Below are 15,025 nucleotides of genomic sequence, written 5' to 3' on the forward strand. Positions count from 1 at the left end.
GATTTGCCACTTTATGTAAACGTGATACTTTGTTGAAATTTTCTAAAACCTCTGAGTGCAATATGAAGGAACTAAATGGAATGAACAAAAGACTCATTCTGATATGTTAACAGAATATTTGGGTTTTGTTGGAGAAACAAAGGAAGTAATTTAGACGGAAATTTGTTTGTACTTTCAGGCTTGTTGGAGTTTTTAAGTCATGGTGTTTCTGCTGCCCCTGTTTGGTGGGAAATAGTTTGTTTTAAAGTGTTTGGCCATTCCTTTTCTTATACCCATCTCCTTCCTGACTTGAAAGAGTGTGCATGGAAAAACTAGATTAATTTCTAAAACAAGCTTTTTTCACATCATAATTAAAAGAAAACTTTGTGGAAGTTCAAGGGAAGTTAATTGAGAGGTGTTTGACATAATAGAGTCCACAACTTTTGTAATAACAATGTAACTTCAAAATACTAAGAATAATTAAGATAAATGAAAACACGGTAGTATCAAACACTCAGTGAGAATAAATTAATTCTGTCTACCTGGAGTAGAAATCATTCCTATGAGGGTACCTCCATATACAGATGCAAACTTCAACTTGTGGTTGCTGTACAAAGCAGGAAGAATGTGAAATTTGTAGCCTTTTCATGAAATATAATGTATGACTTCATAGCCTGTAAGTAATTTAATTTACAAAGTTGTATTATTATTTTACCAAGCAGAGTTTCATTTCCCATTAGAGTTTAAGAAATAGCATGCAGAATGCCAAGTTTTAGTTTTGCACTAAATGAAAGAAAAATGCATTAAATTGATGAAAAATTATGTAATAATTTTATTTTTAATTATAGTTTTTTTATTTGCTTTTCTAAATAAGGTACCAGTACTTTTTGCAAATTAAGCAGGACATTCTTACTGGAAGGTAAGACATTTTTTCTGTATTAAACATTAAATGTAAATTTGGTCAAGAAAAACTTAATAATGAGAGATTTTGCCTGCAAAAATAAAAATATATAAAGAATAAATAACTGTCTGTGCAAGTTGAAGTGTTTATAATAATTACCTGTCAAATTTGTCCATAGACTCTAAAAGACTAGGGTTTTCAAAATAGCCAAATGTCATATGAAATACGTAATTTTATTTATTTCTTATTTTAAAAACAAAACAGGTTGCCCTGTCCTTACAATACTGCTGCTCTTCTGGCTTCCTATGCTGTTCAATGTAAGTATAATTAATGTTTGTGTACTTGTTAGTACTGAAATATATAAAAGGTCTTATTGATTAGTTTCTAAAGAATGCACTTTGTATGGCATTATATTGTGGTGTTTGTGGGCATGGTGCTAATTTTCTCATGATTAAGGAAATTGATTGGTTGTCCTCCCCCAGCATATTTTGCTGAATTGGAGATGGAAAAAATACTTAAAGCCATGCTGTTAGAAAACCCCAAATCAATACTCTTTTATTCCTGGGTATTCTGAGGCGTGGAGTTGTGGCTTTTGCCTTGAGAATGATACTAAAAAGTATTTCTTAAGACACTAAAACATTTTTAACATACCATACAGTGTACCTCCAAATAAGTGTGGAAAAGGGAATTCTGGTCATATCTGGCCAAAAAGTTCAATACCCATCTTGGCAATTTTAAGCCAGTGAGTAGATGAGTCTTGAAAACTGAGATTTAGTTTTCTTCCTCACTCAGTTTTTCTTCATAAACTTAACTTGAATTAAGCAATCCTGATATATTCATCTATAATCATGTGTTTTTCTACTGTTAAAGATACTTACATCCACATTAGTACTTTGTATACTTTGTACATATCAGACAAATAGTGTCCATGCTAATATTTTCATTAAAAATATGTAGTAATGTTAATGTCATGTTTTGTGCATGGTTTTGTTAAGTGGTCACCTTTTTCTAGGTCGATCAATAGACTTGTTTCTCTTAAACAAAACTCCCACACTTCAGCTGCCTGAAAAATGTACTGCAAATGCTGTCATGCCATAGGGAGTTGTCTTGGAAGAGATAAAGTATTTGATAATGTAACAGGAACTATGAAAACTTGATAACATTTTAGGGTATTAAGAATGCACTATGGGTTGGTTTTTTTTAAATATTGTAGAATTGGTGGGCATGCACAGTGTATTGTATTTACATTTATCCATGAGATCCTTCTGCCATTAAGTTCTTCAGCATACAGAGCTCTATCTAATGTTTTCTGTACCTGCCTAGTAATAAACTTCCTGTATTCTTTATAAATATATGTAAATAGCAGATACAGATCTCAGTCCTGTACCCTTGGATTTCAGCAAGGAATGCATTCTGTTCTAAAATCTGGCCCAATTTTCTAGTTTTTAAATTATTTAAAATAGGATTTGTTTGTGGTGATGCAAGTGACTCAGAGCTTTTTCCTACCCTCCCTTCCTTTCCTCATCCTCCTGCTCCGTAAGTGCCTTCAGCCGTCTTGTCAGTGTCACTAGGCCTGCCCAGGACCCCATATCATGATGTGTTACTGTTATCTTTCCACTTTTCATTTTATGTTTCTTATCTATCACTGTAGATCTGTTACAGGGATTGGAGATATTTAAAGCTGAATTTTTTTCTACTGTATTTACAAAAGCATCAAAGACTGTATTTTTAGCAAATGTTGTTTATATGTTTTTTTTCTGACAAATGTGAGTGTAATTTATTTCTTATAATTTTAGGAAAGTGTTAGAAATTACGTAAATACACTTTTAGTAGTTTCAATGTAGATGTACGTATGTGTACTTCTTTCCGTACATACAACTGAATGTGCAAAAAATATTTTTCTAATGCTTCTGAATGTATCTTGCTGCAGAATGAGTTGGTGGTTTTTGCAGATCTTCATGATGAAGTAGCAGTTGTAGTCTTAAAAGAATAAAATTGTGTAATCACATGAAAACAAGCAAAGGTAAAATAATAAAAGAAGAATTGAATACTAGCCTACATATATATATATATATATATATATATCCTACTTAGTGCTAGCTGTAATAACAGCATTTATGGATTAATTTGTCTATTAAAAATTAAACATTACAAGCTTCCTTCATAAGGGCATAATCAAAGCTCTCTCTAAATAATTTCCATGGTGTTCACTGAGAATGTGACTGTTTATTCAAAGTGGAAAAGGGGAGTTCAAATGTCTTCTCTCTTTTTGTTTGCTGTAGATCATAAATTATGTGGGAGCAGACTCATGTGAATTTGGGGGCATTGCACAATGCCAAGTACATCAGTGATAAACAATAACCTCTCTTTTTAATATTTTAGCCGAGCTGGGAGACTACAACCATTCAGAAAACTTGCCAGGCTACCTCTCAGAATATTCTTTCATCCCTAGCCAGCCTCAAGACTTTGAAAAAGAAATAGCAAAATTACATCAGCAGCACATGTAAGGATTTACATCAGAAGATACTGACTTTGTCAAATCCTGACTGCTGATGCTGTGCTATTATATAAAACAAAATAGTATTTTTTCTTAAAGGTTTCAGGGTGGGTGGGGTGTTGGGTTTTTTGATTGGTTGGTTGGTTTTGGTTGGCTTTTTTAAGATAATGTGATTTCTTTGGAGATTATCTGTATAATGTATACCATTGATGGTCTATACAGAATATCCATATTTAAATTAGTTAAATAATGAACATGTTAAGTTAAAGGTACTCTGAAAACAGTACTTGTGTGTATTATCTAGGATATTAACTTAGCTGGATATATTTTCTTTAAGAGTTTCTTTCAGTCTTGGGGGAATGTTCTGAGCATAAGGGCTTTGTTTTCATGATGCTCTCACCAGTAAAAGAGTTACTTTAGAAGTAACAAAGTCCTTTTCTTCAATATCTGCTCTTTCCTGTGTGCAAGTCTGTGACCTTTCTGAAAGAGGAAAAGGCAATGAAGCAATGGAAAATATTTTTTTTTCAGTATGTAACATTGTGGTACTTTCCAGTGATGGTTCCTTCGTATTTTAGAACTTAGGTGCCTTTTGTTACAGCTAAATTTAACAAAATATAAGCAGTATTTGTAAAACATTTGCTTGATTGGGGCATGTTTGTTGCTTTCAAAACTACTGAATGTTATGTTACATTTCAGATAAAGGCTTAGAAAATTCTCTTAGCTAGGGTAAAGACATTTAAATGAATTGATGGTAATTTAAATTACCAATGCCAAATACAGGATTGTAAAACTAATTTCCAGATTCTAGGGCTCCACAAACATTTAAATGATAAAGTGCTTTAAAATAAAATGTGTTGTGGGCGCTTGTCAAGACTTGGTTCTTGTGGAAACATTCTTTTCTGTTAAAATTTTTGGGTGGGGGTAGAAGTAGTAAAACGAATGCAGATTTTCTGTCTGCACTCACTGGGGAGCCTGATGTGGGAGGTCGTGTTAGAACATTTCTGATTTAGCTGCTTTCTTTCAGAGGGTTGTCTCCTGCAGAAGCAGAGTTCAATTATCTCAATACAGCACGTACCTTAGAACTTTATGGAGTTGAATTGCACTATGCAAGGGTAAGTCTGGATGAACTGGTGTTGCAATGTAAAGATGGATTCATCTGAGATTTATGGAAAAATACACTTTCCTTTTTAGTGAGCCTTCCTGGCTTCTGCTAACAAGAGAAAAAAAGAAAAAAATATTATCTTATTAGGTGCCTAACTGGGATTTACCGATTGAATATCCACTATTTCACTCTAGTGAGGGTATTTCTTCACTTAAATTTGTGCTTAGTTATCTGCGTGTCAGTCAGGTTGAGCTTTGTTGGCTTGAATGCCAGTTCAGTTGGCTACTGATGAATAAGAAAAATGTGCTTGTTGAATGTGCATTTGATATTTAAGGATCTATCAGCTTTGAAAATATTTAATTTGGTTCCTACTAGAACCAAATTATAAATCATGAAAATATAGAGTGAACTGTGAATGTCAGGTACTATAATTTGATAGAGTGTTAGTTTTACCTGGTAAAGCAAGTAGCTCAAGTTCTTAACTCAAATGATCTTAACATGTCAGTACAGTGCTACCATTTCTGCAAAGCCTCTAAATAACATTACTTTTAGTAATTGACATCCCTAGTTTTTAAGTATTCTTGTCCTGTACCCTAAGGCTGGAGAAAGTTGGAATAGGATTGGAAATGTACCCCACTTAGCTGCTCACTTGTATCCACTGCTTTTGCACACATATTGAGAGTTCTATAGCATGTGCTTGATTAGAGTGCAAAGATATTTCAGGAAAAATGTGCTATTTAAATGTGCTTACAATATTGTTTGTTTTAGAATCTGTCCTCTCTCTGTTCTGAGATTGCAATTTCCTTTCAGGTAGGAATTGAAGTTGCTGGTTGCTTTTAGTGTAGCAATTGCCAAACCAGTCTATTAGTGCTGCTGTTCTTAATAAACTAGAATACTTTTGTATTTATTTCTTCAAAGTTGTTGAAAGACAGGCGATCTAACTTGAGAAGTTAAATTTTTGTGGTAACTTATAAGGAACTCAGAGCAAACATTCGGGTTTGTCCTTAATATGAGTGAATAATTTAATTTCTTATTTGTCTTATTAAAACACATTGCCTTCCACATTAATTTGTGTGTTTAGAGGGAGATGAGAATGAATACATATGAAGTCTCAAGAGATATTTATTTTGTTCTTCCAAGTAATTTTCTCTTTTCTTTTAAAGGATCAGAGTAACAATGAAATAATGATTGGAGTGATGTCAGGTGGAATACTAATTTTTAAGAACAGAGTACGAATTAACACCTTTCAGTGGTAAGGACAGCTGTTTAATGTTTTTATTTGCTATTTCAAAATATTTTTACCACTCTGAGAAAGACTGAAACTTGAGTTGTATCATATCATGTTGAAATTATTTATCTTATGTTGTGCTATGGGGAATTTTTTGGTGGGGTTTTGTCCTGGTCTGCATGCTGTGCTGTTAAACAACTTTGATACTCTAATGAAACGGTAATGAATTTTAATTCAGTTTGTAAGCATACTTAATATTTAATTAACCGTATAGCCTGGGCCAGTGTGATTGTCTAGCTTACAGTCTTTAAAGAGACAGTTGAATTGAAAAATATTAACCTGGAGATTGACTTCTCTTACCTGTTTTGTGACCTGTAAGTTAATTGTAATTTTAAATTTAATGTAGTTATGGTACTTCTGAATAGCTGAGGTGGGGCATTCAGGATATTATAATCTCTTCATCCATAGATAATGATTTTTATGATAGTGCATTTAGTGCAGAAAATGCTGTCATTTATTTCTTTTATCTGAAATAGTTTTAAAGTTGTTCTGTAAAGATGGACTTATCCCCATTAAATATCCTACTGCTTAAGCTGGGATCCTACTCTTTATTCTTATATATGATCAGGAAAGAAAGAGAAATTCTTTTCTGTACTGTGGCTTCTGTAATGCTCTTTAGAAGTGCTCTGTGGTGCTCTACAGAAGCTGTATCACCTTCCCCGATGCCTTTTGTAGTTCCTGCAGAAGTAACCTTCCCTTGGTTTCCTTTGCCTGGAATCCACTTTGACAGCCTTACTACTTGTGTCACTGAGTTGCTATAGCTGCATTCTGAGTGGGTGAAGTCAGTCATATGAGATTATCATAACAGACATTAGTTCACCAGGCACAAAAGCTGTTCGTCCTAGAGAAATGATGAGAACTGTTCATTTGCTACTGATTTTGCATTTTTGTTTGCTGCTGATGTGTGCTTGATCTTTTCTGCAACCCAGTGAGTTTCTGAGGTACTCTGGTTCTGTGCTAAGCTTAGTCTCAAGGTTCATTGTAGGGTGTTATATATTTTGCGGTTTACCAAGCTGAGAAACAGTGTGATTGAATTCTAGTAGATTTTCAGAGAGAAAGAAAAAACGAAGCTATATCAAAGTGTTATCTGCAGCCAGTACAACTGAACATAGTGAACATTTTACTTATATGTTATTTGAAGAAAAATAAGTCTGAGACAAAGCATGTAAATTTCCAGTCTTCATGATTATAGGGTAAATTAAAACAGGATCTTGCAATGATAAGCGTGAAACTACTGTACTGGTCAGTCAGACCTGCCTTTATAATAGTGACACATTCTAGGAAAGATATCCTTCATGTGGTGAGAGTTTTGAAATGTTGGAGCCATTTCTGGGCTAAGGCTGCTTTATAAATTGAGTGGTATAATAATAAGGAAGGTTTTATTTCAGTCTGATTTTACTGCTGTTATTTTGGGGAAAACAGCAGTAGTAGAAATACGTTCTGTAAAGCACACTGGTAAATTACTGAGTATGTACGATCTAAGTCATAATTAAGCTACACATCCCTAATGGAAGTTGGAGGTTTCTGTGAGTTCTGCTTCATATTGTTTGCATGCCAGGGATGCTGATCTAAATTCTTAGTGTGGTTTTTTGTATGTGTGTAATTACAGTTCTTCAAGGAACAGTTCTTCCTTGTATTCAACCATATCAGCTGACATGAGGGGTATTAATTTCTTCCTGTGAAGACTATAGTTACCACCAAAATTGGTCTTTACAAAGAAAAAAAAAGAGCCACCCTTCCCCATTTCACCCTGTTAGAGGCTTTCTTTTGCTATGAGTAATAATCTGAAATACCAGTTTCCACAATATAGCTCAGTAATAGACCTATTACCCTTTCTTTTTATCCATAATCATGCTGTTGCTCCTGTGCCAGTTGTACTGTTACCTCTTCCTTTTGCTTCCACTTATTCTTGCTCCTGTACAACTGGAGCTGTGTAATGTCTTCCCAGTGCTTTATGGGTACAGTGGATATCTGGATACCCGTGTTTCAGTACTCCTGAAGCTGAGTTTTGAGATGAGTGAGAGGCTAGACATGCATATATATGTGGGAGGAAATAAAGATTTAACTGTATTGCTTAGAGAACAATCAAGTAAAATGTCTTTGCCCTCTCCCTCTTAATTTGATATAATATCTGAATTGCTTTTTTTGAACCTTTTGATCATGGGGAGAAATTAAACAGGAGGAAGACAAGTTAGAAATAGGGGAAAACAAAGGACACTGCCTTTTATCCCATGTGTCCTAACTTGATCTTCCTGTACTGTAGATAATTCCTCCTTTCCCTAGACTTTGCTACCAGGCACAGAGACCTGGGAATCCAAGGAGATTAAAGACCAAAGGAGAAGTCATGGAATATGTCAGCCTTTCCTTTGTTACTAGACCACCTGTTCAGCAGTTGGAAACGTGCTTTCCTTTGCCTGTTGTTTGTGGTTGATGTATCTCTGGAAAGCTTTGTTGCCTTTTGCATCCAGTGCCAGTTGAAACTGCAGCTGTGCTGTGGATTTCCTAGTTTTATCCCTGAATGATTAGGTAGTACAGTGTTCCTCCTTGGTCATCTAATCCTGCTTACATATCTTATACACTTCCTTTTGTGTTTGAGCCCCGTCAGCAGTTCTGTCTTGGCTGGCCTCTTCTCATGCTGGCATGTTTTCTAGCACATTGGGATTGTTCTAGATTGAGAAGATTGTCCTTTAAGACTGACTGTCTGTCCTCTGTTCCTGTGACCAAAAGGCAGCTTCTGTGGGATTTTGCCCACCAGAACAATGAACAAACTGGAGTTTCCTCTCATGAACCAATGGTTTAGTCTGCTGCGTCCCTCCACTTTAAAATCTGTAACTTCGCCATCTCACAGTTGCTGGAGCCAAATTTGTCTTTGGCTACTAAATCTGGACAATCCTTTCTTGTTTGTGACTTGGGCTACCAAGAGCATCTTCCCTGGGTGACTGGTCCAGAACCTGTGCCAAAGAGGTCTTGCTCAAGAAATTTGCTGGATTGCTCCAGTCCTGCCTTATCACCCTCCCAAGGGTCAGGGTGGTAAAGCCCTTAGTGAGAACCAGGGCTTGGTATCATGAGACTCCTTCCACGTGTTTGAGTACTGCATTTTAGACTAGGACTTTTAAATATCTCTTCGTTTAAAAATATATATTTTATTATTTAGGATGTCTGAGGTGACTGTAGATGGGAAAATCATACCAGGAAATTAATACTGATGCCTGCCTGTTCTTATGCTTCTCCTTGGATATGCAGCATTGCCAACAGTCAGAGAAAGGAAACGTAGGCAGACATGCCTTTTCCTTGGGCTGAGTATGGATATGCTCATTCAGTGCCTAGCAGGGTATTAGCAGTATTGAGTATTCTCTTATTTGCTGTATTTTTTTTTAAATAGCTGAGAATAAGCTTTGCTGAGTCATTTCTTTATACTTGAATGGCAGCTCTTTTGATTTGAGTTAGACCTTATTGGCTAATGTTACAGCTTTGAGTCTGTTCCAAATGGTTTCAGTCTTAAAAGTCAGCTGACCTCACTCTGTGAGCCTAAATTATGAGATGAGATTAAAACTCCGTATGTATTATTCTTACTCTCTTTGAGTTTGTAAACCACCAAAGGCAGTAATTTCTTTAGCAGAAGAGGAAACCCAAAGAATAAAAGATAGTAAATGTTTTTATAAACGGAATAATTGCTAAGCAAATCAGATATGTTGCAGAGTGTATGGAACTCTTTTTTTAGAAAAGGTATATATAAAATGTTCTTTTAATTGCACTGTACACCAAAATTTTAGAAAATTAGTAATAACATACTTGTTGGTTAACTGCAGCCTAAATAGTCTAATAATTTTTTTTCTGTTTTTCCCACAGTCAGACTGTTAATAATCACTAGTGTGTGTCCTATCCAGCAAATATAAGATCCAGCCTACATTACCCTTAAGCAATTTTTTGTCGCAGGAGGTTCTAAGAAGATTGATGCATTGCCAGGGGAATAATTTGATTTCAGTACATAAGATGTAACTCCCCTTAAAGTTCCAAATCCTTGAGAAACTAACTCTGATAGCAAGAACTTGTTAAGAATTTTAAAAAAACCCAGACTAACAAATAGGGCAGTTATTGCTGCTCCCTTTTTTTTTTTTTTTTTTGTTATTGTTAACTGTTAAACTAATGGCAAGGCTGGAAAGGAAAAAGAAATGGGAAAAGATGTAAACAAGCATAATTTAAACACTAATGTTCAGAGAATGCCCTTATGTTACTGCAGATAGAGACTCTCCCAACAAATTAGGACATTCCACTTAGGTTCCTGCTCTGAATAATCCCCTGAAGAAAAATGTCTTTATTTGATTAAGTTAAGAAGATAATTTCTAGATATAGATATCCAACTTAGGTGTCTGTAATGTTTTGCTTCTCATCCTTCCTGGTCTAAAGGGTTTTTTATTCAGCAAGTGATAAATATGCAAGTAGTAATTCCAGTCCTTTTGCAGTATTGTATCAGTTGTTCATTTTTCAAGTAACGAAAGTTACCATGTTTTTCTTTGTACAATTTGAACCTCACTTTTTTCTTGACCAAAGTGATACTCCTGTATATTTAATAAAATATGTCGACTATCCTAATACTACATTTCTTTGAAAAAGTATATAATTAGATTGTGATGGAAATACAGCCTGTCTTTTGCCATGTTGCATAACTAGTATTAGAGTGACCACCCAAAACAGTCTGGAATTACTGTCAGTATTTCATATATTTATAGGTAACTTGAAAGGTGAACAGATCTGTAGGCAGATTTTTCCCTGTCATGTGATACTGTAAATATTATTTTCCTCTTAATAGTGTGATTATTTTCATTAACTTTATAAAAAACAAGGTCATGAGTCCTATCTCTGTGCTTATATCTTATCTTAGCTATTTTACTAAAACAAGTTCTGGTTATATTTAAAGATGTGTAAGAACATAGAGAAATAATGTCTTGCAGGGATCAGGTGAAGCTCAAAGGATTTTTTCATATTCTGAGGGATAATGAAAGCAGCCTCAGAAAAGAGAACATCTGCCTGGAATGACCTGGGGATAGAAAGGCTCTTTGGGCTTTGGAATGGGGAAAAGATACCAAAATTAGCAACTGCCTTGGGTTTAGGATGTAAACAACTGAATTTGATGGACAATGTAAATACACAGCCCGTAAATTTCAAATTATACAAACTATTTTATTTAATCTTTGATACCTTACTTTTTGTCTATGGAAATGAAATCTCATCTCTCTAGAAAGTATATTTTTAGTAGGTGTATTTAAGCCTTTAACCATGATTCAGTATATGAAATGTTTAAATATTGTGGTTTTATTTTTCATTTAGGTTGAAGATTGTAAAAATTTCTTTTAAGTGCAAGCAGTTTTTTATTCAACTTAGGAAAGAATTGGTGAGTACTATCTTAAATTTGATCTGAAAGCAATGAAATCATTTCTACCATATGTCTGCATTATACTGACTGATACTATGTTGATTCTTGGTTTTGTCTGCAATTAAAAGTCCAGTTTCACCAACATTCTGGCTGTTTCATGTTTCAAGTAGACGATTACAATGCTTTATAAGATTTTTTTTTAAATTTGATTTGCCTTATATTTTAGATCCTTTTAGTTTTGCATTTGTATGCAGGAAATGTAACTTGTTTATGGAAGATAAATGTGGAAAAGGTTGCAAGTAAATCAATATTAAATTTAAATGTCATAAGAAACCAAATTAAAACTAAAGGTAGCGCTTAATGCTGCTTCAGTTATATATATGCTTGTAAGTTAATGTTTGATAAACATGTTGATTTCTATTATTCAGATTTGGTAATACATGATGACTTTATTACTTATATTTAAATAGAAGAGATAAGAATTTCTTTGTACTTCTAAATTACATGTGGTAAATTTTTATGCCTACTTCTGAATTTCTTATGGAAAAGGTTGGAGCTGAATGTTTCACTGCTTGATGTGTTTGCTATCCCATGAAGCACCACAGGACCACTGTGCATTTAATTCAGCAAGAAATGGATTGTTCTGTGCCCCCAAGAGATGAGCTTCCATCACAGACATAGCACTGGGGGAAGATGGAGAAATTTATTAAAAATACGACTATGTGATTAACTCGTCAGATTAGTTAAGAGGTTTTGTGCAATTCTCACAACTGAAAGGATTTACTGTGAAGGTGGTGAGACAGTGGAACAGGTTGTGGGTGCCACAGCCCTGGCAGTGCTCAAGGCCAGGTTGGACAAGGCCTTGAGCAACCTGTTTTGGTGGGAGATGTCCCTGCCCATGGCAGGTGGGTTGGGATTACATGATCTTTAAGGTCTCTTCCAACCCTTAATGTTCGATGACTCTGTGATTTGAAGACCTGAAATACAGAGTTACAGACTGGATATAAAAGATGATTCTGTGCAGAAAATGCATCTTGAGTACTGTAGGGCTGTTCCAGGTTTAGAGACAATATGGTTAAACAAGAAAAATACGAAGAGGAAACACCTGTTCTGTCAGATCAGGCCAATGTCTGGTGACTAGTACTAATGCTGAAAACAGGGGTCGTACAGGTACACCACAAGTGTATCTTAAGTAAAATCATGAAGTGAACAGGAGTGTCTGTCAATGTGAGCAGACATTATGCAACATGAGCAGAAAAATGGTGATACAAAAAAGATGGGGGGGAATGTTGTATTGTGGGGACACAGCATTTTTGTAAAACCCCACTGGAGCTACAGGCTTGTTCTCAAAGGCAAGCTGATCTCTGACAGCCCGGAGATCAAATTTTGTCTTGATACCAGTGTGTGTAACTTCCATTACAGTTGCAGGAAATGGTATTTGCATGTGAGATGAGAATTTGGAGTTTTATTTGGAATTCAGAAATTATGAACTGCAGTTGTTTTCTAAATCAGAACTTGATGAAAATGCTGTGGTAGCAGATTTCAGGACCTTGAACATTAAGATACCTAGATATAAAGTAGGATTGCATACTGTGTACTTGACTGTTTCCTCTATTTTCTGCAGAAAAAAAATCTGCTTATAAGGGAAGGTAATACAAAGATAGCTTTCTCATCTTGTTTCCCTGTTACCTTTTAATACTCTGCATATTGTTACTTGCATGAGAATGTAGTTTTTATAATTAATGTAATTTCTCTTCTGAGACATCTTATCCAAGCCAACAAATTAAAAAGCCTTATAGTGTTTTTCTTTAAACTCTGTATATCAGATGAAAACTGGTGGCAAGAACTTAATTTTCATTCATTCCAAGTAGTGAATATCTTAAGATCAAAGTTCAAATTTGGCTTCCAAAGAAGTCATACTTAAACTAATTTTTTAATCACAGCTAATATTAAAATTCTTGTTTCCAGATTTACTTTCCCTGACTAGATTCATAGGATAAGATTCATCTCACCTATATTCAGCTTCAGTTAGGTTAAAAGAATGTATTTTCTGTTCATGGTTACTTGGCTCCCCAAGGCTCATTGTTAGACTTCCTCTGTAGTAATCACACACAAAGGTGCAAAGGCTGAAACATCTGAACTGGAAGTACATTTTAGGATGGGTTAAGTTGCTCTCTGGTGGTATATTCTTCCTTTTGCTTTCACTCCCATTAACAATAAAGGGAGCCTAAATGACTCTCTTTAGGCAGCAGAAACTAGGTGAAGTGACTCAGTGATTGCACATTTGGTATGTAAAATATCTCTGGTCTAGTGCTTTGAGTGCGTATTTTAAATCACCTATTTACGATACGGCAGGGGAAATACATTCATGGTATGCTGATGATGTGTTTCAAACTTGTGTGTAAATATGTAACAAATTGTACATCTGAGAAACCGCAATTATTTGAATGCAAAGCTGAGATGCTGTAGAATATTAAGTTAGTGGACTTGGGAAAGGAATGTTTCACTGGTTTTATTTTTTCCCAGCTGGGCTATATACACTTTTCTATAATCATAAAAAGATACTTTTCAGATGCTGCTAATGAGTGTTGAGAGCTTTTAATTGCAACTGTCCTCAAAAGTGCAAGTGCCTTATCTTGTAATCACCTATTAAATTTATTCCCTGACTTGGTATAGCTTAAAGGCATCAACATAAGTAAAGAACTATTTGCCTACTTTTATTAGATTAAATCTGTGTTTAAATAAATCACTTAAATGAAGTGAGATGAAGCAGTTTAGTGTCATAGTCGTTTTCCAGTGGTGGTATAATACAATCTTGAGTATGGTGGAGTATTCTGACAATCATATAGGTGGAGCATATATCCACTGGAGTAGATTTTTTTTCCCATTGTTGTTTTATGGTTTTGTGGGGGGAAAGTATGTTATATGTAGGACTTATTCCTCCAACATTAGGAGCCCCCTGAGCCATTACTTCAATAGCAGGTTTTTCCACTGTATCTTCCTTTGTTCTGCCTGTTCTGTATGCTGCTTCCCTTACATGTTTGAAGCTGTTCTAGAATAATTCAGTAGTTTCATTTTTCTAGATGTTTCCTTAAACTTCTCTGGTTCTATTTAGTTGCACGATTTAGTTGTAGTAATATCAATAGCCAGCATCAAGCTCTTAATGCCATCCAGCATGTTTTTGTGGTCTTGATTCTTTGACAGCCAAAGAAGCTGTTCAGCATTTTCTTTTGCTCTTTTGGAGGCCATATGTCTATTGAAAAATGACTTGAGTCTGGAACTAAACAAGATGATAGGTTTCTGGCCATAACTGAAACCTAGTTTCAGTGAGTGGCCAAAATAATTGATTTTATTTTTTTAAGTTATAGTTTATGTATCTGAAGTTTGTGCTTTGAACTTTGACTTTTTTTGACTGACTTTTAGAAAAACTTGGTCTGAAATCACAAGGTGATGCATGGGCTTATCTGCCCAAGCACATATTTGATCTTAAGTAGCACTGGCATTCATTAGATGCCTACTTGATTGCTGCCTAATCCTATCAAAGTTTCTGTGTTGCACTTTTTTTGTGAATAGCAAATACTACTGGCAGAAGTATCTGTGCTGCATTTAAGCTTTCACAGGACTTTTGCCCACTGTTTCTGGAATATGTTGAGTATGGGGAGCATCTGCCCTTATAAAGCACAAGTCTTGTCTTTCTGAGATGGGGTAGGGAATTAGTGCTTTTTTCTGGGATTTTTCCTTGCTTAGCCGAAGTAAAAGGGTTTCATTAGAGAGTAAGTTTTTCAACCCAGTTTCTTTCCTGAACAGCAAGAGATCTGCTGTGGAGTCACTGTTTCCAGGCAGGCAAAGGTAGGTTTGAATGAATGGCCCCACTCAAGGTGCTT

The 15,025-nt window shown here is 35.1% G+C and overlaps 1 protein-coding gene across 6 annotated transcripts in view; it reads left to right on the forward strand.

Moving 5' to 3' along the window:
- PTPN4 (protein tyrosine phosphatase non-receptor type 4) overlaps positions 1-15,025 on the forward strand; it is a 111,969-nt gene that overhangs the window by 52,723 nt on the left and 44,221 nt on the right. For 4 of the 6 annotated variants that reach the window (XR_004241116.1, XR_004241117.1, XR_004241114.1 and 1 more), the window contains exons 6-12: positions 854-898; positions 1,145-1,197; positions 3,263-3,383; positions 4,402-4,489; positions 5,248-5,289; positions 5,643-5,731; positions 11,096-11,159. Coding sequence is in view for 2 of the 6 variants with exons in the window: in XM_032113778.1 (XP_031969669.1) it covers positions 854-898; positions 1,145-1,197; positions 3,263-3,383; positions 4,402-4,489; positions 5,248-5,289; positions 5,643-5,731; positions 11,096-11,159 (502 nt within the window). In the remaining 4 variants the exon portion in view is untranslated. The remainder of the gene's footprint in view (positions 1-853; positions 899-1,144; positions 1,198-3,262; positions 3,384-4,401; positions 4,490-5,247; positions 5,290-5,642; positions 5,732-11,095; positions 11,160-15,025) is intronic. The other 2 variants (XR_004241115.1, XM_032113780.1) reach the window with 1 other exon arrangement.

Source organism: Corvus moneduloides, chromosome 7, assembly GCF_009650955.1.
Source record: "Corvus moneduloides isolate bCorMon1 chromosome 7, bCorMon1.pri, whole genome shotgun sequence".
Lineage (NCBI taxonomy): Eukaryota > Metazoa > Chordata > Aves > Passeriformes > Corvidae > Corvus > Corvus moneduloides.